Genomic DNA, 26,436 nt, shown 5'->3' with positions numbered 1-26,436 from the left:
GACGACCCTAAACCTGGGGATTGGCAACCCTATTTAAGGATGACACCCTTCATGAAATTCCAGTAAATTTCATAAACTAGGCTCCTAATCTCCTAGGCCTGGAAACTTTACTGCCTGCCAGGCTTTCTCTAAACATGATAATGATTGGCTCAAATAAACCTTCCCCAACATTTTCACATCCCTGCTGGTGCTCAGTTGAGTGACCGGGGAGTCTTCATAGCATATAGTCAATGTTTCTGTCTTTCTCTGCACAGTTTTTAAGGACAGTCTTAATCACTTTCGCATCCATAGTATGCAGTGCTTCTATTTGCTTCCTTTATATGTCTTCCTTTTTTTTGCTGGGGGGGGGGGGGTAAATCCCGTTTGGTATTTTGCATTTTTTTTCTTCATTAGGTAAGTTTTCTTACTAATTGGCACTCCTTTCCTGTGGTTAGAAACCAGATTTACTAGTATGTCATTTGGAAGCTCAAGGGAAAGGCCAGGCTTCTAGAAATGTCCCTTCTTTAGGGATGCCAGCCTCCGTGGGACCTGGGAATCCCCTGGAATTACAGCTCATCTCCAAACTACAGAGATCAGTTCTGCTGGAGAAAATGGATGTTTTGGAGGGTGGAAACTCTGGTGCTGTACCCCACTGAAGTCACTGTCCTACCCAGGCTCCCTCTCCAAATATCTAGGTTTTTCACAATCTGGATCTGTGGCAACCCTAACCCCTGTTCCTCGCTGGTGACCTTAAGGGACTTGGAAACCATACTATTCTTCCTCCTCATTTTTCTTTTTCACAGTGAACAGTTGCTCTGTTTTTATATGCTGTTCATTCCCTATGTCACCCTTCTAACCCATTAACTAAAGAGAACTGGATTTGAATTTCAGAAGATTCAAGAAATGCTGAAGGAAACAAATGGTAGGGGGTTTTTTTGTTTTAATAATGGTTAAATTTATTGAGGAATAAATAATAGCCCTTAAATTGTTATCATTTCTTTTCATTTTAAGTAGAATATGAGATGTGAAGGAAATAAAGTGTACAGCTATTTGTTAATATGCCCGGTTTCTGATTTGTATGGATGCTAGTGCCTAAGTTGTATCTATTGCGTGCTTATCTCACCTTACACCTAGGAGCTCAGGATGGCATATGTAGCCCTCTCCTCCTTCATTTTGTCCTCACAGCAGCCCTGTGATGTTGACTAGGCAGAGAAAGAGAGTGACTGGATCTGAGTTTCATGGAGACTGAATTTGGATCTCCCCAATCCTAGCTCAATAGTTGCACATGCCCAAGTACTACCAGCAGTATACCATTAATACAGGTCATTTTGCCTTTAAATGGGAAATATTCATAGAAATGCTAACATCCAAACACCCTGTATCACATGTTTGGACTGTATGATTGTTAGCATTCCATATTAGTTTTTCAGAAGAATGTCTCCAGCATACAGTATCACTAATCAGTAAGGTGGAAGTATCCCCTGAAATAATAATACTTACCTAATATGTATTTTATTGGTGAGGGCCACATACAAACCTGCCATTAAAATCAGCATCTTGCTGAATGTGTCACCCAGCATTGCATCTCTTCAAGTGTCATTTGTGGTCACAGTTATTACCTCTAAGAGTTGAGGAAAGGTCATTGCTTGTCTTTCAGATTCTTTTATGTATTGCCTGAACAATTATGTTCATGCTAGCGTTTCAGCGCCTATATTAAAAAGCCACCTTATGCATAAAGCAAACAAAATGCTGCAGCAGTTTGAAGGTGTAGGCATATTCATGTTTTCTCTGTTCCCAAGAATAAAATGCTATTCTTTGTATTACATGCTTAAGTGAAATATTCTTTAGAGTATACGACAAAGACAATGATTTGTTTTCATAAGTTCAAGTCAAGACTCTAGAAAAGGCTATTGCTCTTGTCATGAGAATAATGACTATGGCTATTAGGCCGAATTGCAATACATGAGCAGGCACATTATTCAAAACCTCTCCAAGTCTGGAGAAAGATATTTAGTGAATCAGATTGATGGAAAAGAAGAGAGTTCATTTTAAAGTCAGTCTAACCACTGCTGAGCCAATATTGGCAAATTATTTGAAAAGGTTTTGTAGTCTTAAATATGATTACTTTAACTTAGGCATTTCAATAATATTTTAGTATTTTTTTATAATTTTAGCATTTTTCCTTTAAAGTTAAAGTAAGAACACTGGGGGATGATTGTGACTTCCATCATGTTGCAAGGCAAGACTCGCCAGTGTCTTGACCCCTTTTTCACTGTGGTTGCCACCACCTTGAGTAAAATTCAGCCCCCTCTCTCCATGGCCCCAGGTCATTTCCACAGAGATGTATCTCTGTAGCATGAGGTTGTCAATCCCCAATTGGGGGCAGGGGATTCCCTGGTTTGGAGACCCTCCCCTGCTTCATGGTCATCAGAAAGCAAGGGGGTAGGGAGGGAGGGAAATATCTGCTAGACACTCCACTATTCCCTATGGAGACCAATTCCCATAAAGTATAATGGAGAATTGATCTACAGATATCTGGGGCTCTGGGGGAGACTGTTTTTTGAAGTAGATGCACTAAATTTTCAGCATAGCATCTGGTGCCTCTCCTCAAAAACCCCTCCAAGTTTCAATTTTATGAGCCCTCAAAGAAGGTGCCCCTATCCATTATTTCCAATGGAGGGAAGGCATATAAAAGGTGTGCAGTCCCTTTAAATGTGATGGGCAGAACTCCCTTTGGAGTTCAATCTTGTTTGTCACAACCTTACTCCTGGCTCCACCTCAGTGTCTCCTGGCTCCACCCCCAAAGTCCCCAGATATTTCTTGAATTGGATCTGGCAACCATACTGTAGCATGCAAGGCAGATAGGTATGTCGATGCGCGTAGAGAGACCTAGAGGGTGATGCTTAGCGACGCAAGAATGAAGGCTGTACACAGTAGCTGTAAAACCACTATATACATTTATTTACACCAACTCACTCTCCTGACTGACAATATGCTCCGCTGCACTCCAACTCCATAAACCCACAATCACCACAGTTGCTCTGAACATTTATACATGGGACAGCCAATCAGCAACTTGCTGTGTCATGCTGACTCTGCTTGGCTGATGCAATCCTTCTGGCAGCCAGCCACCAGCTGTCAGGTAGATCATCTAAGCCTCTCAGATCTACTTTCTGTTTTGCAGCACATGCTATAAACTGTCTGTTTATACATAATAGTGACACCCCTCCTCAGGTTATAGCGGTGCTGACATCCATCAATTACAACATTGCACATACATATTGATTATTTCTTCACCAATATATTGATTACATTAGTTCCCATATATACAATTGCTCACAGTGCAGTATTTCCATTCCTCCTGGACACACACACATTTTTCTCCGCTTGCCAATTAACCTGCAAGCACATTGTTATCAGTTGGCGCTCTGCCCAGACTGACCATATCTCCTCAGTTGGCTTCCTGCCCAGACTGAGTACTTGCCTTATCTTTTTGCTGGCTTGTTTCCCAGACTTGTTCTTAACACAGTACCGTATCTTGTGGTGTAAAGGTGCACATACATTTCAAATCACATTTGCTTACAGACTTGTTACAGAACACAGCTTTTACATATAGCTCAACATTTGCAGTTTTGAAATTGTTACATCTCAGTCCAATTTTTACAAACAATCATTTTCAGTTACAGCTTAATACATACATTCAAACAGTAAGTTTGTTTAATGTTACAGCATTCCAGCACTTTACATTTGCACATTGCAACCTTTTTAATTCAGTTATTGCTTACAGCCTTTTCTTCCAGGCTTTGCTCAGGTGTCTCCTTCCTCTCCAAGAGACATCTCATTCAACAGTTCCAGCACACTGGGATATGTTTTAGGATGGTCATCGTATACATAGGTATAACCATTTTCCTCCCTAGTGAAGGAAGTATCCACATGTACCTCTGGTGCACTTACACAGCCCCTTGGCTTTCCATCTGGCAAACTATTGCCCTTGCCCAGATAATTAACATCAGTATCAGAACCATATCTTTTTGGCGGCACACCCTTATTTTCTCTTGCAGAGACTCTGACCTCAACCGGCTCCCTTTTTACAGCCTCAGAAGTCTCTTGCTGTTGACTGCTGCCTGCTCTGCTGTCACTGTCTTCCTCCTGCTTCAGTGAGCTTTCTGGCTTTTGCCCCTCCTCACTCCTTAAAGACAGTTGCAGTTTATTTTCTCCAGGCATTTCATTGGCATGAATCTTTGACCAGTTTTCATCCTCGCAAAACGAGGCAGACCTACTCAGCCTTATCAAATCATTACTGTCCACAAACCTCCAGGACTTCATGCCATTTTGGTACCCTATAAACACAAGCTTTCTGGCTTTGGGACCTCCCTTTCTCCTCTTATCCAGAGGGATGTTCACCCAAGCCTTTGAACCAAATATCCTTAGGTGATCTAGGGATGGCTTCCTCCCATACAAGACCCTGTAGGGTATATCGTTTATAGCCTCTGTCCACAAGCGGTTGGAAATATAACAAGACACCTTTAAGGCTTCACCCCAATAAGCCTGCCTGAGACCACTATCTTGCAACAAAGCATGGCAAATACTTTGGAGTACTACCCCGTTCTCCCACGGGGAGGAAACATTGGCCACCCTGTGCTCTATGCCTTCTTGCCTCAAATAATTGGCAAACTCTTTATTCAGGAACTCACCCCCCTGGTCAGTCTGAATTGAGGCAATCTTAGCATTTGGCTGTTTTTGCACTCTCCTAGCCCAGTATTTGAAGGTGGCACAGACATCACTTTTGTGTTTAATGGCATATACCCACGCAAACCTGCTGTGGTCATCGACCAAAATTAAGCCAAACCTATTTTTAGAAACACTGGGTGCATACGGCCCCACCAGGTCGGCATGTATTAACTTGAGTGGTCTCTCCGACACACGTACACTCCTCCTGGTCGATGGAACTGCCCTTGATTTGGATTCTTTACATACATTGCAATCTAAAAAGGTATTGCACTTGTCAACCTTCACTCCCTCTAATATTTCCAGAGTTTTGTTTATTGTATTGTAGCTGGCGTGACCCAGCCTTCTATGCAGCCTGTGAATGCACCTGTTGTGTGGCTGCCTATTCCACACAGTATGAGCTTTTCCCACATTTTGCATGAGCTCATACACATTGGCTCTTAGAGTGCCTTTAGCCAGCTGTTTACCTTGTTTCAAAATTGCACAGCCCTGCTTATCAAATACTACGGTAAACCCAGCTTTTGCCAGAACAGAGACACTTAACAAGTTAGTTTCTAGCTCGGGGACACATAGTACATTTTCAAACCTGTGTTTAAGTCCAGGAAAATAGACTGCACCTTGGCAAAGAACACTAGCTTGCCTCCCATCAGCTAAGCTGACAGTCTTCTGCTCAGCTGGCTTGCAGTCTTCCAGCTCTTCTTCACAGCAGCAGAATATCTGAGTAGCCCCAGAATCCACAACCCAAGGTAGACTCTGTAGTCCCGGACCAGTTCTTACTAGAGTCACCTGGGGAGTCCTTGAAGACTGCTGCCGGCTCTTCCTCTGTTGCTGCTGAGGACAAAATCTTTGTAAATGTCCGAGCTGATTACACCGATAGCAGCGCCTCCTCCGCACCTGTAAGGCTTTTTCCTCCTCTTTGGCTTGCCAGCTGGAACCAGCCCCGACAGACCTCGGCTTCTCTTCTTCCTTGGCTCGAGCCTGCTCTCTCTTGCTTTCCAGCTGCCTCTGCTCTTCAGCCAGGAGTTTGCCGGTCACATAAGGCAAAGTTAGCTTGTCAGCATCCTGCCCTTCAAATGCTAACACCAGCATGTCATATCTCTCGTCCAGAGAGCTCAATAAAATGTACACCTTATCTTCGTCAGCCACGGCCTTCCCTCTTGCTTCAAGGTCTTGGAAACAATTAGACATACCGTCAAGGTGGTCCCTCATCGACTCCCCGGCCAGCATACGTTTCCTGTAGAGCCTCCTCCATAGGGATATCAGTGTGCCGGCTGACTTCTGCACATACACAGCCTTGAGAGCTTCCCAAGCCTCCTTTGCTTTCTGGTGCCCACGGACATGCACCAGCTGGTCGTCTGCAACACTTAGGATGATGTTGGCTAGAGCTTTTTGATCCTTGACGGCCTCTGCCGCTGTGGGATTAGCTGGAGGAGCTGACACACAGTCCCAAAGCCCCTCTTTCTTCAGGAAATGCTCTAACCTCAGCGACCAGGTGTTGTAGTTGGTAGTGGTGAGTTTCTCCACCAGCACAGTAGCTGCTGCTGTAGCCATCCTGCTCAGACTCCTTTCAGCCACTGCTGGTCTCACCTCCTGGGCAGCCTCTGGAGCAAGTCAGCGTCCTTTCTCTACCACCTCTCTCTCAGGTCTTCCACTCCTAGGTTCTAGGCGCAGCGGAAGCGTGCTGGGCCCATAACCCTGTCGATGCGCATAGAGAGACCCAGAGGGTGATGCTTAGCGACGCAAGAATGAAGGCTGTACACAGTAGCTGTAAAACCACTATATACATTTATTTACACCAACTCACTCTCCTGACTGACAATATGCTCCGTTGCACTCCAACTCCATAAACCCACAATCACCACAGTTGCTCTGTACATTTATACATGGGACAGTCAATCAGCAACTTGCTGTGTCATGCTGACTCTGCTTGGCTGATGCAATCCTTCTGGCAGCCAGCCACCAGCTGTCAGGTAGATCATCTAAGCCTCTCAGATCTACTTTCTGTTTTGCAGCACATGCTATAAGCTGTCTGTTTATACATAATAGTGACAAGGTAAACTTGTACAACAATTTAAACTTTATGACTCACTGACAGCTAAACTGCTGCTCAGATCATTCAATTTCATATAAAATTACAAGTGATACCAATTTGATATGTTGTCTAAGCATGACTGATTCTTCCCAGCTTCCTTCCTGTATCAGTGATCTTCAATATGGGAGTGTATCAACTACCCTTTCTCAAATTTCAAAGAGTCCCTACAGGTTCAACAAGATTGGAGATCTCTATCTTATAGGGTTCCCATTCTCCTGCTGGGGGCAGGGTTTCCCTCAATTTCGGAGCCTCTAACCTGCTGCCATGCAACTAGCTAGGACCCCTGTCCCCAAAGAGCACCACTGCATCCAATGTGCCTGGAGTGATGATGTCACCTTGAAGTGACATCATTGCACCAGGCACATCATGTGGGTGACACTCTAGCATTTGGGAAAACTCTATGATGACACAGAGTTCCCTCCAAATGCTAGAGCATCCCCTGCAGGACATGCCCAGCTTGATGACGTCATTGGAACACACACTTTGTGCATGTGCTGAAAACACATAATAAGAGGAACAGAATGCCCCACTGGCAGCCAGGTAAGACCTGGCAACCCTACTGTCTTAGGATATGGGCTGCAGATGTACGTTGCAGCAACTTTGCTGAACCTAAGCACATCTGAGACTTTTCTATACCTGAGTGGAAGAGTGCAAGAAAATTCAGAAGAAGAAGAAGAATTGCAGATTTATACCCCGCCTTTCTCCCTGAATCAGAGACTCAGAGCAGCTTACAATCTCAGTGGAAGGCCAGTGGAATATAAATGTAATAAGATGAACTTTATAGTTTCTTTAGGTTTAATTGGGAATATTCAGGTCTTCAGCATAAGCCTCTGACAGACATAGCCTACAGAGGCTATAAAATTGGCCTCTGTTTCTGATGTCTGAGAAACAAATCTGGTCATTTTGTAAATCTGGACTTCTTCAGCAAAGTTTTCCAGGAATGTTTAGGGTTTATAATACATAATTTCCAATTGTATGAACTGGTGACTCCTCACATGAGCTGCATCCACAGGTTCTGTGATTTTCACAGCTGGAGAAGATTGAAAAAGATCTTTGGCATTCTGGTTTATTGCAGGACATTGCTGGTTATGTGTACAACTTTCTTGGAAAACCTTGAGTTTATGCAACTGGCAACTCCATATAATCTCAGTCAAATGCCAAATTTGGAATACCTTATATCAGGGGTGGCCAATGGTAGCTCTCCAGATGTTTTTGCCTACAACTCCCATCAGCCCCAGCCAGCATAGCCAATGGCAGGGACTGATGGGAGTTGTAGGCAAAAAACATCTGGAGAGCTACCGTTGGCCACCCCTGCTTTATACAATTTTAGTCAAAACTCTCATGAAAGGTTATTATAGAAAAAAATGTGTTGATAGAGCCAATCAAAAGAATCTAGTGTTGAAGTGTCTTCAGTACAAGGAAAGGCTATTTAAAACGTTAGAAATATCCAAGTTGTTGTGTAGAAGAAACCAAAACCAAAAGTTGTGTAATACTATTTTACTGGCAAGAACTAAAACTTCATCAATTTAGTAATCATGATTGATATTACTTTTTAATACAGCCATTAATTCTGATCCAATATCAAATGAAATACAATACATGCCAATGTTTCCATGATAGAATCAGCTAGTTTAAAGTATCTGTATAAGATGCAGTTGCTTAGCTGTCTCCAGGAAAGTATACTGGTAGGAATTAGGGAAGACCCACCTCACCCCATTATAACATGTTACTCATCTTCCTTCTGGAAGACCTGTGTTCCTCCCACTTCCTTCATTAGAAACAAAACCCCAGCAAGTATTTAATGGTATCTGAGAGAGAGGTGTGTGTGCGGAAGCAGCCACATACCTTCAAACAAAAATCCAGTTAGCTGTTGGTGGTATTAATAAATTGTCATGAAACACATGGGGTCACAATAATTTAATAATACCACCAACCAACCGGATTTTTTTTTTTCCAAGCTATGTGTGCTGTGTATATCAAACACAGTCTAACTTCAGGCATAGTAACACCAAAGGATAACCTTTGCCCATCTCTGTTCCTCAACAGTTAACTTTCACAGCATGATACTAAAACAGTTTTTCTAATTGCTACTTGTCAGTGCAGCCATGAAGACATAAGTGCTTTGCATTTCAGTCCCTTGGTTTATTGTGTGAAAGATCATTGAGGAAACCTTGTTGCTGGGCATTCTCATCCTGGAGAGAGGGGGTCTTCAGGTATTGTCCGTATAGAACCTATAGATGGGTTTTAAAAGTTCTGATGACTGATGCTTTCAATAAACACCTGGTGCTCTAATTCTTTATTAGCCTTCTAGACAATAATTCATAGTAATCAACTTCAGACTCTTCAGGGAAACATTAGGGATCACCTGCTGATTTGTAAATTACTATACTTAAGGGCACAGAAGAACGTAAGGCTTTGAACAAAGAGGTAGAGAGGGGGTAGGTTGATCCTATTTGATTTTCAGTTCTAATTGCAAGTTCTTCCATTACTGAAACCACAAGGCTCAGTTTATTATATTTCTACCGAGCTATATTACCACTTAGTGCCTGTACTTTGATATTTTAAAGAAACAGTATAAGGAATATAAGAACATAAGAGAAGCCATGTTGGATCAGGCCAGTATGATGGACCTCTGCTCCATATTTTTATCTAACCCGCTCTTGAAGCTGTCTATGCTTGTAGCTGCCACCACCTCCTGTGGCAGTGAATTCCACATGTTTGGGTGAAGAAGTACTTCCTTTTATCCGTTTTAACCTGACTGCTCAGCAATTTCATTGAATGCCTACAAGTTCTTGTATTGTGAGAAAGGGAGAAAAGTACTTCTTTCTCTACTTTCTCCATCTCATGCATTATCTTGTAAACCTCTATCATGTCACCCCACAGTCAACGTTTCTCCAAGCTAAAGATCCCCAAGCGTTTTAACCTTTCTTCATAGGGAAAGTGTTCCAAACCTTTAATCATTCTAGTTGCCCTTTTCTGCCCTTTTTCCAATGCTATAATATCCTTTTTGAGGTGCGGTGACCAGAATTGCACACAGTATTCCAAATGAGACCGGACCATCGATTTATACAGGGGCATTATAATACTGGCTGATATGTTTTCAATTCCCTTTCTAATAATTCCCAGCATGGTGTTGGGCTTTTTTATTGCAATTGTACACTGTCTTGACATTTTCAGTGAGTTATCAACATGACCTCAAGTTCTCTCTCTTGGTCAGTCTCTACCAGTTCACACCCCATCAACATGTATTTGTAGCTGAGCAGTTGTGAGAAACCCGCTCAGAGGCTTTACTTGGGAGGTGACCACTTTAAATTTCTCCTCAGTCACCTTTCCTCAATCAGACTCACAGAAATCCTGTCAGAACTAGTAATAATTGGCACCAGACAGTTTTAACGTTAACAACCACAAAATATTTATTAGGTAACAAAAGGCAAGGAGGGGGATGAAATAATATTGATTATAACTGTTCAATATGCAGGAGGCAAATCAGTTGGCAGCAGGTTGGCAGAATAAAACAATTACAGAGAGTAGAGATTTTTCAGGCTGATGTAAAAATATAACAAGACTTTGGCCGAATATCTTTAAAATAAACAATAAACCAGGCAGGTTTCAGAGTCCTACTAGACTCACATAAGCTGTCTGTGCCTTCTGGGCACTCAGAATGCTGTTTCTTCAGATGTTTTACCCTAACTTAGGCAGTGTCCAATCATATAAATAACAAACTTCAATCACTCTTCCACACACACATAGAGAACTCCTGACTGGTGTCAGTATTCTCCCTCACAGACCCTTTCACACTAGCTATCTTTCAAGACTCGTACCCCGCAATACCGATGCATCTCAGCCCCACAGCTAGTTCTCTGGTCTGAGTCTTGGGTACCGCTGACCACCAGAATCCAGTTCTCCCCTCAGTGTGTATTTGTGTGATTTAGTTTGTACTTGGAGATTGCCTGATGCGCTGGCAAAATTTCACTCAGAGAGTTTCAAACTGTCTGAAAATTCCCTTTTCCAGACAGAGTCCACTCAGTTCAGTCTGCCACAAGGAGCCCAGCCACTTTGGCCGCTCTCAGCCCCTCGTCCAGTTGGTTTTACAACTGCCCGGCCTAAACCCACTGTCTTCACTTCAGACTGGTATTCTGAAGACTTCTCTCGAAGACCCCTTGGCAATGACTAAATATCCTGAGGTAATTTTCTGCTGAGCATACCTCAAAAGGATACTTTTCCATTGCTTGGGCAATGTTCCAGCCAATCGCTGCAAGCCTGTTTCTCAGCTACTCAGGCTAAGGGCCTGAGTCCATCACAGAAGTGTCACAACATTTATTAATGTTAGTTCTTGTAATACTTGTAACTTAATCCTGACAAGAGTGGTTCTTTGGGTTAGTAGAAAAGTGCAATAGGGACTTGATATCTCGCCTGTCTTGAATGAGGTTATACCCTCCCTGAAAAACCAGGTTTGCAGCTCGGAAGCAATCACCTTGGAAAACCAAGTGGCTGGGGTGAGTCAGAGTCCTTTCACCCAGCTTTGGCTGGTGTGTCAACTGTATCTATTCCTGGGTCAGTCGGATCTACCCACAGTGATCCTTGCTATTGTTACAAATAGTCTGGACTATTGCAGTGCACTCTAATTGGGGTTATTCTTGAGTGTTCAGAAGCTGCAGCTAGTGCAGAATGATGGCTAGACTGCTGGTCAGGGCCAATTATTGGCTGCATGTGACCCCAATATTACAGCAATTACACTGGCTACTAATCTGCTCCTGATCTCAATTCAAGGTGTTAGATTTGTCCATTAAAGCCCTACATGACTTGGGACTGGGATATCTGGGGTATTCTTCCATACCTTCTTGCCTGGGAATAAAGATCACAGGGACAGGCCCTCTTGATGGTCCCACCAATCAAAGAAGTTCATCTGATGGACTCACAAGAGAGGGCCTTTTTGGTGGCAGCTCCACAATTATGGAACAACCTTCCCAGGGAGGTGAGCCTTGCCCCCTCATTTTCAATCTTCATAAATTTTATTTGACTAATTTAGTTTTCATTTACTTGCAGTCTAGATAGCCAATAAATAAACTGTCATTTTTATGTGTATAATGACTTGTTTTATTTTCTTGTAAGTTATTTTGAATGCTACATTGTACAAAGATGACTAATAAATATTTTAAATATATAAAATCTTCTTTAGCTGCTGGTGATGGAAAGTACTGTCACAACTGTTAAGTCGCAGTAATCTTATGATGAACCTGCAAGAGACTTCAGAGGTTTTGCCACTGCCTCCATTTGTAGCAGCAGCCCTATACGTGCTTGGTGATCTCCCATTTATTTACTGACTTGGATTTTTATTTTGCTCTCTCCAAAGCAGGCTCAGGGTGCATCACAACAAACACAATCAGGATTCATTGCAATAAGTTGCATTGCATTAAATTAAAGCCATTAAAAAAACACAAAATCTCAAGGTAGCAATTTCAGAATGACCTATTAGGGCCACATAGATAGAATTGATACATGCTTCAGTAGATTGGGAACTAGAATAGGAAGATCATCAAAGTACTAACCAGGGCTGATCCTGCTAAGCTTCCAAGACCTGTCAAGATTGGGCTAGCCTGACCTATCAGCTCAGCATCTTCTTAGGCTAGTTTGCCCTATTTTCTTATCACATGGCAGTGCCTAATTTCAAAGCACTGTGATTCTGTTCTTGTTGGGTCTAACCAGTTGTGACACTTGCCATGTTTCCACTTACAAGTAACTGGTGAGGACAATGTCTCTTTGGTCATGGCCATTAGCATGATGGTAGCATGGGTGGGGCAGGTCTCAGATTCAGCAGGAGCTCACAGGAGCACAGCTCCTGAACCTTTCTGAGGGTTCCCCCTCCTCCTCCCCACCTACCTACCTAGTCCATTGAATAGTAGGTGCAGCTGCATAACAATCCCTGGATGAGAACGGCCAGCCAGCCACCAGGGGCTTTGCCATGCCCCCAGCAGCCCTCATTAACCTTTGGAGAAGCCCACATCACCCCCTTTTTTTGGCCAGCAGGTGGTTTGCTGCTGCCTCCATTTGTAGTAGCAGCCCTATAAGGTTTTCCTCCTTGCCAATCTAAAAAGCCTTCCCCCAATTCTACCTTTATGTTAGTGGTGGCCATCATCATATGGACAGAGCACTTCCAAGTGATCTGCAATGTGGATCTGTAAAGTGTTACTTCTGATTAGGCAGTATCTGAGTGTGGACGTATTCCAAAAGGCAGCTGGCCCAGTTATTTTAACTTGGGTTTGTTCATCACTTATGGCTAAAACAGGTCACATTTGGTGGATTCCTTCACTCAGCAGAAAGGGCATGTGGACAGAATTTCCTTGTCCCATGAGTGGCTAGGGCTGTTTCTCAACAACATTCTTGATTCAACATGTTGAATGGCCATATTGCTATTATGCATAAACCCAGAATCATGGCATTATAGTTTGAACATGGAACTACCAAAAGAAATGTATTCCTTCTTCCTTTGTATTTCTGTTGCCCATAAACAGCAAGGGGATAGATCAAGAGTTGGGGTGGGTCAGGGGGTTCAACAGGAAACTGGAATAGCATCCAGTATGTAATATGCACATTGTGAAGCATCAGTTTCCCAGTCAAGTAGCCTTCAAGGAAATGTATATATTTTCCTGCAGGACTAAAAGCATCTGTTGCTGGTGATTTACAAAGGGCAGGGGTCGTTTTGTAGAAAAATAGGTGGTGGAGTTCATCCAGGGATTGTTATGCAGCTGCACCTACTATTCAATGCACAAGGTGGGAAGGAGGAGGGGGAACCCTCAGAAAGGTTCAGGAGCTGTGCTCCTGTGAGCTCCTACTGAATCCGAGGCCTGACAAAGGGAAACAGTACAGTGTAAAGAAGTTAAATGAACTGCCCCTCCCATGCCAGTCCATCTTTTTTACTTATAACCTCCATAGATGCATTCTTTGGGGGAGGGGTCTAGAAAAAATGATCATGAGTTGCCCTTCATTATGTGAATAGTAAGACACAAACGGTGGTCCATAGCAGCATGGACAATATACATTATATCTCTAGTGAATTTAAAATTTGGGCTTTGTAAAAAAAGGTTGTGCTGTGTCCTTTCTTTTCATTTAATTTGGACCTGAAGTAGTAATTGTGTTCCTTTCTTATCTTTATTTTATTCCACCTTTGAATCCAATCAATAACTAGAGAGTTAGAAGATAGATTTCTTAGAAAACAGTGCATCCCCAAGTGAAAAGCAGTACTGATGGTTTACTATCAAAACAGAGCCCCTACTTCCTTGGACTGTTTGGTGTATTAAATCCTATTCCAAAGACTCCCATTGAGCACTCCAACCAAATCTGATTCTGAGATACAATCCTGGCACATGTTAATAATTCTCATAAGTGCCTGGCTCTCTTCTAAGAACCCAGAAGTACGCACATCTGGGCTCTGAGACCAGATCCAGGCACTTAGAAAAAGGCTCTCTACGTGCTTGGCTCATTTTGTAAAAATAACATTTATGGACTCAGAGATGCAATGTAAGACTTAGAAAGCAACCTCAGCATTTAGGAATGGTTCTAATTGACATCAGAATCCCACCTCCCCCCATGACTAATGTCCATAATCTTTGCAAACATTATGGGCAAGAAGGCAAAAGGGTGGGTGGGGGGTGTAGTCAGATGATGGACCATTCCTTTGCCACTCCTGGGATTTTTGTTTTGATTAAATTTGGAGACTAAAACAGAAATGGAGTTCCTGAAGTGGACAGCAATCAAACCCTAAACAAGATGAAACTGTGGGAATTGCTTATCCCTGAGAAAAGTGTGTGTTTGAGTGGGGAGGGGGAGAGACAGTGCCATAAACTTTACTTTTGTACATTTTTGTAAGAAGAAATTCAGCAAGAAATTCAGCTGTCAAACTTCTGCCTGCCAAAACTATCCTACCCATGCCGCTAATTCAAGATGATTAGTGCTGTTCAGAATCAAATGTTGACAATCCTACCTTCAATCATAATTCACTTCCATAATGTTTAGTCATATCAACATAACATTGTTATTACATATGATCTCTGCTAATTTAATCAGTACATTGTGGAATGAAGATACGATAATAAATTTGTTCTATTTATGTTATCATTGAGTTTTGAGTTTTAAAACTTTTTTCATTAGCAAGATAGTACTATAAGCAGGAATTTCCCCCTCTATTGTTCTCCAATGAAAGCTTGATTTACAGAGAATACTTGATTATAGAATTATTGTTGCCATCTCAAGAATAATCCTTGGTTTGCCTCATAAATGAAATATGTAACCTCATAAAACTTTATCTGAATTTTTTCCTTATTGTTTTATTCTTTCCCCAGGGTTGGTGCTAGTGTACAATTTAGTTGTGAGGACAATTATGTGCTACAGGGTACAAAAAGCATCACTTGTCAAAAGGTGACCGATACTCTGGCTGCTTGGAGTGACCATAGGCCAATTTGCCGTGGTGAGTATTGTCCACTGGAGTGCTTGCTACGTCTTATGAATGAATGAACCAGGACATTGGAATAAAAACTGAAACAAACTGCAGCTTGAAAGACCACCTTTCTATAGTGCTGTTCTTAAATTGGAGTCAGTATGGTGTAGTGGTTCAATTGCAAGACTAGGAACTGGGAAACCTAGGTTTGAATCCTCACATAAGCCATGGCAGTTTGCTGGGTGACCTTGGGCCAGTCGCACACAGTCAGCCTAGCCTATCTCATGGAGTTGTTGTGAGAGTAAAATAGAAGAGAATGATGCAAGCCACTTTGAGTTCCCATTGACGAGAAAGAAGAGATATAAATAATCTGCTTGCTCCCTGGCACACGCTGGGCTAGATATGTAAACCTGACCATCAAGTGATTAGTGGGCTATGCACTGACAGTATTATGTCTCCAAGCATTCAACATATTATCTAATGTATTATCTAAAGACGTCATATGCATTCATACCTAATGTGTAGGATCTGTCTACACTAACTGATTTTTAAGGTGAAGATCATATGCATCTCTGTCTAGGAATGTGCTATTTATTTATTTATTTGGTTCACTTATATTCCGCCCTTTCCCAGATGGGCTCAGGACGGATCACATTCAGATAAAAACCAGTCACATATAATAAAATCAATAAATACAATTTAAAACAACAGCATTACATCAACATTAAATAGCAGAGGCGGGCAGCACATAGTGCAACTTTAGGTGTAATCATTCAGTGGCCCGAATATAAAGATTCAGATGATAGATCACTGTGGGGGCGGAGCAGCCGATGGTATAGGCAACAGAGTAGAGGATGCCCGCCTGCCTTAACTAAACGCCTGGTGGAACAGCTCTGTCTTGCAGACCCAGTGGAAGGGTAACAAATCCGGCAGGGCCCGCACCTCTACCAGGAGCTGATTCTACCAGGTTGGGGCCAGGGCCGAAAAGGCCCTGGCCCTAGTCAAGGCAAGTCGGAAATCCTTAGGGCCAGGGATGACCAAAAGATGTTGGTTGGCCAATGGCAACACCCTTCGGGGCTCATATGAGGAGAGGCGGTCCTGCAGGTATGTTGCTACCAGGCCGCGTAAGGCTTTGAATGTCAATACTAAAACCCTGAAACAGATCCGGTACTCAACCGGTAACTAGTGCAGTGCGTACAGCATCGGTTGACTGCTTGCCCATATAGGCAATCCAGTTAGGAGCCGCACTGCTGCATTTTTCACCAGTTGAAGTTTATGCAGGGCAAGCCTGCATAAAGCGAGTTACAGTAGTCCAACCTGGAAGTGACCGTTGCATGGATCACTGTAGCTAGGTATTGGGATGTCAGATAGGGTCTCAGCTGTTTGGCCTGCCGCAGATGGTGAAAGGCAGATCACGCAACTGTTGTGACCTGGGCCTCCATAGAAAGGGAGGCATCCAGTGTCACCCCCAGACTCCTCACCTTCTGAGCTGGCACCAAAGGGGTGCCATCTAGGGTGGGTAGTTGGATGCCTGATCCTGGTCCCCACCCCCCGACCCAGGTACAGGACCTCCATCTTAGCTGGATTTAGCTTCAGCCGGCTTAACTGCAACCAACCTGCCATAGCTTCTAACGCCCTGGTTAGATGATCTGGGGTGATGTCCGAATGGCCGTCCATCAGCAGATAGAGCTGGGTGTCATCTGCATATTGGTAACAACCCAGCCTGAAACCTCGGGCAATCTTGGCAAGGGGGCACATGTAGATATTAAACATCATTGGTGAGAGAATAGCTCCCTGTTGCACACCACATTCAAGTGGATGCCGCTGAGAGGTCTGCTCACCAATCGCCACCCTTTGTCCCCGACCATGGAGAAAGGAGGAAAGCCACTATAAGGCCACCCCTTGAACTCCGATGTCAGTGAGGGTGTGGGTCATAAGATCATAATTGACCATGTCAAATGCTGCTGAGAGATCTAATAACAATAGAAGCACTGACCCGCCTCGATCCAGATGCCTTCTAAGGTCATCTGTGAGGGCGACCAAAGCAGTCTCCATCCCATGACCAGGACGGAAGCCGGATTGGAAGGGATCAAGGGTAGAAGTATCCTCCAGGAAACCCTAAAACTGCTCTGCCACCGCTTTCTCAATTACCTTACCCAGGAACAGTAAGTTTGAGACTGGGCGGTAATTGGTCCAAAGTCCAAAGATGGCTTTTTCAAAAGCAGACGGACCACTGCCTCTTTATTTAACCTACCATAGGAACTTTATTAAATATAAATCCCACTGCTCTGTTAAATGTTTGGCACAAATACTGTGCCAACCACATCTGTAGGTCATTGTGTGTCACTTGTTTCCTGTTTTAATTCAATGCTTCATATCCCTCTAAATAAACATGTAAGGTGATATGGTGAATATCCATTGGCATAATTCCAGAAATATGTGTTATAGAGACACAAGTTACTAAGCGACAAAGTCATCTAGTAATATAATATTTTAATAACAAAGAAAAAGATGGATTATTTAAGTAAAGCTGGGTTTCTTCTTCTGCTAGAGTCAGATTATCATTATATCTCTTGTGAACATACTAATAACACATGTTGCAATTATGTCACAAACTGTTCAATACACCTTTAAAGGCATTTTTAGGATATGTTGACCCTGCATGTGTGCGATCTACTAAGATTAGTGCATTACTTACAAATCCTTTTGAATTTTTTTTTTGTTTTCCTTTTTTTTGTGGGACGGGATGTTTAAGATAAACATTGGAGTTTCTATACAGTTCTTTGCCTACAGAGTACATAGTATTCCCAAAGCACAGCCCTAGCCCCCTAGTTTTCTATTCAGGGAATTCCAATATTCTCTGCCCAGTAGCGTCTCTTTGTCTCTTTTTTCTCTCTCCACCCCCCCACTCATTTACCCATTTCTTCCATCACTAGTTTGTTTTATAAACTCATCCTGTCCCAGGTCTTAGTAAACACTCATTTCCATTGTTTACCTCCAGCCTGCCTGGTAACATTGTGGGGTTTTGTGACTGTTTTCTACCGGAGTCCAAGGGCCAGTAGAAGAGCAACACAGCAGGCATTGATCTTTTGTTAAATCAGGGTTTAGGGGCATATGTTTGAAAATTAGTGTTTTGAAAACAAGTGCAGTTTTTTTTTTTCCTTCTGCAGATTTATAAAATGTCTAGCACATTGCAGACAATGGAAAAATAATACATTATGCAGCAACACCTTGCATTTATACAACAACCACTTTATTTTCTATATGATTCAATGCATTATTATGTTCTTTTGAGGAAAAAAATCAAGAGTCTTTATGGTATCAGTTATTACTGATTATCTTTCCCTTTAAGGCAGTCTTCATATTTACAAACCTTTCAGTATTCCAAAGTCTAATCCATTCTGACTTTATTGTAGGCTATTCTTAGATTTTTAGAAATGTTTCAAATGTGTAAATTATAGACAATCATTATTTTACAACTTTGATCTTCACTGAAGGATCTGTAATACTTGCCGCTATTGACTCATTTGCTGTCTGGTTAGTTTTTTGGGTTTTACACAGCAACAAATTATAAAGCAGAATATTGATCCTTGGCTGAATTTGTAATCTGGATTCCTGCATTTGTACCAGCCCATTATAAGGAATTTAAGCAGCTATTACATTTGTGTATTACTTTTTATAAGTGGAAGATATTATCTTGCTGTCACATGAACAGGTGCCATAATTTTGTATAATTATAGACAATGTTCCCTCTAAGCTGTGGAATCTTGTGAGCAAAAATTCTTGCTTTTTTCCACAGTGCTTCCTCTGCAGCTATCAATGCATATTTTTCACGTAAAGGGGAGAAGAGAGCTATATATCAGTTTCTCTCTTTTTAATTGGGGGGGGGGAATCTAGGTGTTGTTCCAAATGCACAATAGGGAGTATGCAGAAATTGCAGATGCCAAAAACTAGACTAGAATCAAACTAAACAAATATTTGATGCAATAGCAGGGCACTGCTGTGTGGATATGTAGCTTCATTATTGCTGTTCAGTGCTTAAAAAATAGTGTGCTTTCATATTTTGACTTGTAGATCAGGGAAGATGCACAAAATAGTGCTAACATATGTAAGTGAGTTGTCACTAACACACACACTCTCTCTCTGTCTCTGACACATACATGCAAACAGTACTGACCAGTGGTGCTCATGCTTGAGTTGTTCAGAAAACAGTGTTCAAAATAGCTGATGCATTAGCTGTGGATATATTCTATACTTTGCAGTCCCAGCACCCAGAGAAGGGGAGAGGGCAGTGCAGACAAAGCCCCTTTTACAAAGCCCTCCCTCCCAATAATACAATTATACACAGCATTTTGGAATAAAATATGAAATAAAATGGCCACAGCTTTATTGGTTGCAGCTGTAAGAAGCCTTGACACAGCTTGGGACCATTGGGCCTAGGCATCAGCTGACTCACCTGCCTGTCAATGTACCCCATCTTTCTCAGCCTGCCTACTGGTGTGTGGAGAACCATGGGATGACAAGTTGCTGGATCCCACAAGGATGATCACCACTGAGTGGTCTCTCTAGCTACCTGAGCTGGGCATACCCCTTGCAAGCCCTTATCCCAAGATCCCTTAAGATGATGATGATGATGATTATCATTATTTATTACATTCAATGAATTGCCCTATCCCGGCAAGCACCAGGCTCAGGGTGATGCACAACAGTAAAAAATGCATACATATATATATAATCAATTACATTAAAAAATTGAAAACCTTGATGGCATCTTTAAAGTGCTCTTACTCAGTTATTGCATCACATCAGAGGTGGGAGGATCCCCCCAAGAGGGGGTGAGGAGGAAAAAAATGCCAGCACGGCAACCGTCACTGTTCTTTCACAAAGGCTTGGTGGGACATCCCTACCTTGCAGGCTCTGCGAAACTGTAAAAGATCCTGCAGGGCCCTGATGTCTTCTGGCAGAACATTCCACCAAGTTGGGACCAGGACTGAGAAAGCCCTGGCCCTTGTTGAGGACAGCCGGACCACTTTCAGACTAGAGATTACCAGCAGATTTTGACTACTGAAGCACAACATGCTTCTTCATAACATAACCTTCCCCAATGGGGCTACTCACAAACCTTCTTCCCCTCAAGCACTAAAACATAGGAAGTGATGGGTGGGTAAGCCCCACATGGCCAGGTAAAGAGGCCAGGAGGCATGGCATGTTTTATTCCCCCCGGTGGTCCATCCCCTTCCCTCTCCCCCAGGCCCAGCTTAAGTCCCATCATAGGCCCACCAGGAAAGGGGAGGATCAGGTTTTCTCACCACTGCTGCCACCTGGCTGCCTGTGCAGCTGCACGTGCAGTCCATTCTGCCTTGCAAGATGTGGCCACCATGGCCACTTATCACCCCACTGGCTCTCCCCATCATGTGGTACCACAAATGGGACCATTAGTGAATCAGTGCGGCCACCTCTAGAAGAACTCTCACAGAGAGTATAAAGTATATCCCTTACTACTGCTGCAGTTGTACTGAGCATTATCTATTGTGTATTGCACATTAGGTGGTCTAAAATACAATGCCATTACACCAAAAGTACATCCATAGAATATGTCACATTGTTTAGCAGTTAAAAAACACATGCAGATGGGCGGCAGGGGGGAAGATAATTATATGGGGAAGAATTCCCAGCTATTCCAAGAACAGTTAAGTTTGCGAACTGTGATGCTGTCCCCAGTAGTAAAAACACAGGCATAGTTGAGAGTTTTGACATTAATTTTAGTAAGAGGAGAATTGTACATATGTTTGTTACATAATGCTGAACTGAATTACAGTGGTCTTGAATTTTCCTCTTTAAATATACTTATTTTAAATGGTGTTTGCCATGTTTCTCTGAAGTAAGTTTTGTGTCTAAAACAATGTTTCATTTCGCCCTATATGCTTCTAGCTAGAACATGTGGTTCCAACCTACGTGGACCGAGTGGAATCATTACCTCTCCTAATTATCCTGTTCAGTATGAAGACAATGCACATTGTGTGTGGGTTATCACAACGTTAGATCCAGAAAAGGTATGGTTCTTGTCTTCTGTTTCCAAATACTTCCAAAGTTACCTTTAAATAGGAAATAAGCATTTAAACAAAATAAGACATACTACTCTGATGTAGCCAGGGCCGTATCTGGGGTGGGGGGCAGAGGGGGGTGCTTGCCCCAGGCGCCGATGGAGGGGGGGCACCAAATTGGGTATGGAGTCCATTGTATTCTATGGGGCCATAAGATAGAATGGCCCATAAGAGGGCATCATTTTTTAATTTTGCTCCTCCCTCAAAAAACATGTAGATCCGGTCCTGGATGTAGCTTTATTCTCTATTGCATTTACATGAATGATGTACAGTATGACCAGTGACACTGGAATAATAATTTCAAAAGGTTTATGTGATTGCCACTGATGTATGATGTTTTTTTAAAAAGTAAAAAGACATAGCATTTTCTTATCCTTTGCTTTATACATTACTACGTTTTCATTTGTTAACATGCCCAATACCGCCTTAAATTAAAACAATTGTGCATACATTAAATTAGAACAATTGTGCATACATTCGTTTGTCTCTTATTGTGTGGACTGAATTTCAGATTGTCCAAGATAATTAGACATTGTGATGGTTTTCACAAACTTCTATCACTGGGTATTTGACTTCTGTAACATGAAAAATTTCTATTTGCAATGAGTTTATATCTAGGAGGAGATGTGTTTTATCATGATTTTTCAATGAAGATGTTAAATATTTAAATTCTAGCACTGCAACATCACATTATTTTACAAAAAAACCCCACTGTAAACTCTAAATGCTAATGAAACAAGTTTAATTTTAGTTGTTAAGTAAATGGATACAATTGTTTCCACTGCATTTAAACACATTTTAGATAATGAGGTTTTCTTCGGTACTGGAATTTTAATGTTATATGTTAAAAAGTAACAAAGTTGTAACAAGGCTCCAAGAGGTTTGGTATGAAATGTGATATCACAGTCATGTACTTGTTTTTCTCCTCAATTCATTATTCAATAGGTATTGTTCCTGAACTCTCATATAGTAGTATCCTTTAATGTGTCTACACCTGGACTTGCCTGCAACCTTGCCCCTGTAACACTGGGGCCCGCTGATGTGTAGCATTTGACTGGAGTTAATTTGATATCAGAGTTATGTAACAAGAGAGAAGGTGTCCTGTCTGTGATATAAAAGAATTCTCTCCATCACTTAGTGACATAACCTCACTGATCTGCAGCTTCTCTAAATTTGCATTTAAAGAGGACAGTAATGTGTGATACCCTTGTGCTTTCATGTGTACTAAGGGCAGGTCCTTCTAAAAAGCAACAACAAAATGGTGACTCTAAAGAACCAAGCACATAGAACTCTGCAACCCTCTTCAACATCCCAGCCTATAGGTTGAAGACTTCTGTCTTTCATCTTATACTGACATATATTCTAGAAATGACGTTCAGTTTGTATGACTTCTGGTTTAGTGTAATCTGATGCATCTCTCATTTTATATGCATTTTAATGTCGTATTCTTTGTTTCTTCCCAAACCTTTACCACTCATGTAGCCCAGCACTTCACTTTCTTAGGATAAAGCAAGATAGGCTATCCCTTTCTTCATATGAAAAAGACAAAGAAAAACTAGTCCCTATGTTGAATTTGCACCAGACTGAGCAAAATGGATAAAAAGAATAATGTATGGTGCAGATAGATGCAAATTCATTCACTTCACACTAACTTCTTCATGCTCCTTGGAGTAGCATGATATTTTGGTAGAAGGTTTTTTTTTTTTTTGTAGATCCCCCCCTCTTTTACAATCTTGTACGTGGAAACACTTTACTTTCAGAATTATGAAAGTCTTCTTCAGTCATGCCAATGGTGAATTACCATCAGCCCCCAGTTTGTTGAATCTACCTCAACAGATCTATTTTGCACACTATTAACCATTCTTAGTCCAAAATGGGGTACTTTGTATCCTCCCAGACAGGGCCAGCCCTAGCCTATCTGGTGTCCTAGACAAGGCTAACTTCTGGCGCCCCCCCCCCCATTACCAATTTCTGAAAAAAAATGAAATACCAAATTAACCAACTTGAAATTACTTTTAAAAAATAATTGTGAGAAAAAATAATACAACAATCCTTCATTTTCTTTCTAAACATAATATAGAGATAATATAATATAGAGATGGATATAATACTAGAATCCAGCTCTTCTACAGCTGACCAACACATGTAAGAGGCAGGTTCCCTAAGAACACAGGAGAAGCAGTGTTGGATCAGGCCAGTGGCCTGTCCAGTCCAACACTCTGTATCACACATTGGCAAAAAAAAGAGGTGCCATCCGGAGGTCCACCAGTGGGGCCAGGACAGTAGAAGCCCTCCCACTGTTGCCCCCCCCCCCAAGCACCACAATATGTTGTAATTGGAACATACAGACCAGTGGGAGACCGCAGGTCACCGGATGTAAGGACTTAAATACACTCCGCCAATGAAGATCTGTGGTGGGAAGTTTAAATGGCCAGGATTGGACCTGGCCAGTTAAGAGGGTTGTTCCGGGAGATGTATATAATCGGGGACCCGGACCCACCATTTTCTCTTTTGTGATGTACTCGCCAATAAAGCATGTTGCCTTCTACAAGTCTAGTAACTCAGTACATTACACAAGCCCTCCTAAAGATGGTGCTGGCACCATCAGCCCTTCTCAAGATGGCACTGGCTAGCGACGGGCGAATCTAGGGGGAAACAAAGGTAAAGGGTTTTTTTAAAGTAAATTCACTTGGCGAATGCCTAATTTGCCTAGTGGGTGGGCTGGCCATACTCTCAGATGAAATCATCACCCTGCTACCAAGTTCAGGGACCTGGTTTGGATTGACAGGAGGCCATTTTTCTTTATAATAGCAGAAGTGCAGTTCTTCAGATGTATGTTTCAGCATTATCACTGCAGCAACAGAATTTGATGTCTTCTTGAGGTCTTGTGAAAACTGTCCTTGAATAAAAGACAATTTGACATTTCCATATCTCAGTGGTTCAGAAACAACGTTTACCTAAATGTTGGGAAGCATTCAATAAGATTAATCTTTGGAAAATAAATTCCAAAATGTAGCTGCTTTACCTTCAGTGGTCATTTTGTGATCTAAAGTTTACTGTGTAAATCAGCCAAACCAACAAGCATTGCCTTTGTCTACATCATTAAACATCTGCTGCACTTCCAATAGCATTCAATACTAATTAGCTGTTAAAGTTTGTTCTCTACCTGTTCAAAAGTGTTCCCTTTTAACGCTCTGCTTATTTTGAAGACTTGCCACCAATTTGTCTCCTTGGGGTCCTACTAATGTATCACTGATCACTACCCTACTGAGTCATTTCTTAGAGTTGTGCTGCTCACAAATAGCTACTTTGCAATGTGTGTGCACTTTTCCCTAATGGCTTCATCTAGACTGTGCTGCAGGTGTTTTAATTTGTAGTTAATTCCATAGGTATTTTACTGTACACTCTTTTCTGTTCTGCTTCTCACTTTTTAATATTTGTCATTTCTGGATAATTTCCAAAAACTCAACTTCAGTTGTTATTACTCTATACTTCTCAATGTTCAAGCTGTACCTCCAGCTTGCTTTAAACATGTCCTTCCATCACCTACTGTTTCGGTTCATTCCTCCTACCTGATTGAAGAAGTTCCTGCTGCTTTCACCATTCGTGATAACTTTGCTAACCACTGGGGCTCTCTCTTTGCAGTCTGTAGGAGGGCCAGGTGCTGTGTCATTTTTGGCAGTGATTCTCAGTGTAGCACATTACTCTCCTGACTGGTTAGAGACTATGGGATCATTTCAGCTGCTGCGGGCTACAGAGATTCTTGGTTTAATGATCTGTTAAATAAAGGCATGCCCTATTTACAGATTTGTCTAAAGACTGTACCTGCTGTAGCATAAACTGTTCATGCCAAGTAAATTCTATGGCTTCTAACAAAACTTTATTCTCCTTTAGGTACATTGTAAATACTTTGCTGTTGTCTTGTCCAGATGGGAGCAGTAAAATTAATTCTACAATGATTTCCTGTAGCACATTGACACATCAAGAAATAGCCATAGAATGAGGCCCATGGAGAGTTCCAAAACTGGGCTTTAAGTGACAACCCATAATAGTTGCAAGAGGTTCCCTAGGTGCAAGAGGTGTGGTATGATTGAAATGATTGGGAGATATACTGCTGCTTTTTAAAGCCTTGCATCACCAAAATGAGGAGTTAAGAGTGTGGTTAAGTAGACAGATTTACAGTGTTTTTTTAAAAACAAAACAAAACAAAAAACAACAGGAAAATCAGGATAACAATACAATAAACAAATCATATGACCTCTTGCCAATGTAACTTGTATTGATACACTCAACCAATATTCATCAGGACTCTGTATTGATCTACTATACTATACATGTCGTTTTCAAATATATTTATGTGCAACAATTTACACTTTTGATGATCACCACACATGTTTATTTAAATGCAGGTAAGATGACCTAGCCCACTTCCCTCCCTCAAAGGCAAATTTTTTCCCTCCATTTTTCTCTCTCTGTCTGACTGAGCAGCTGTTTGGATCTATTATCTTCTTTTTCTGAAGAACTATGGCTGTCCCAATCTTTTACAGTATGAAATTTTGCTGCTGGCTCAACCTAGGAACTAGAGGGAAGGGTCAAGATTCCCCTTTTATCTTAAACCACTGAAATGGCATTCAAGGCTTTTTAAAGTTATGCACCAGTACTCTTCTTGAAGCCAGTTTGGTGTACTGGATAAGTGTGTGAACTCTTATCTGGAAGAACTGGGTTTGATTCCACACTCCTCCACATACACCTGCTGATGTGATCTTGGGTCAGTCACAAGTTCTCTCAGAGCTGTTCTGTTCAAGAGCAGTTTTGGGAGAGCTCTTTTAGCCCCACCCACCTCATCCCCACTTTCCTCCTTCTCTTCTCCTTCTTCTTCTTCTTCGGATCTATCCACTCTTCAGAGCTATCTCCCTGTTTTAACTAGGTAGGGGCATTCTTCTCTCAGTAGGTACCCTCTCTCTTATCCTCTCTCACTAGGGGCGTTTTCGCACTCACCTTCAGCCAGCGCAACCCCCCTCTTTACCGCGCAGGATCTGCGCGGATTTCGCACTAAACGCCGCGGAGCAGCCGGAAGACCCAGAAACTCCCGGCGCTTT

The 26,436-nt window shown here is 42.0% G+C and overlaps 1 protein-coding gene across 1 annotated transcript in view; it reads left to right on the top strand.

Annotated features, from left to right (window-relative positions):
* CSMD1 (CUB and Sushi multiple domains 1) overlaps window positions 1–26,436 on the top strand; it is a 1,753,937-nt gene that overhangs the window by 1,242,889 nt on the left and 484,612 nt on the right. Inside the window, exons 9-10 of the mRNA XM_060234944.1 lie at window positions 15,139–15,263; window positions 21,165–21,286. Of these exons, the coding sequence (XP_060090927.1) occupies window positions 15,139–15,263; window positions 21,165–21,286 (247 nt within the window). The remainder of the gene's footprint in view (window positions 1–15,138; window positions 15,264–21,164; window positions 21,287–26,436) is intronic.

The sequence above is a fragment of the Heteronotia binoei genome, chromosome 1 (genome assembly GCF_032191835.1).
Source record: "Heteronotia binoei isolate CCM8104 ecotype False Entrance Well chromosome 1, APGP_CSIRO_Hbin_v1, whole genome shotgun sequence".
Taxonomy (NCBI): Eukaryota; Metazoa; Chordata; class Lepidosauria; order Squamata; family Gekkonidae; genus Heteronotia; species Heteronotia binoei.
Note: the sequence above shows the minus strand (reverse complement) of the source record. Positions and strands in the feature narration are given on the sequence as shown.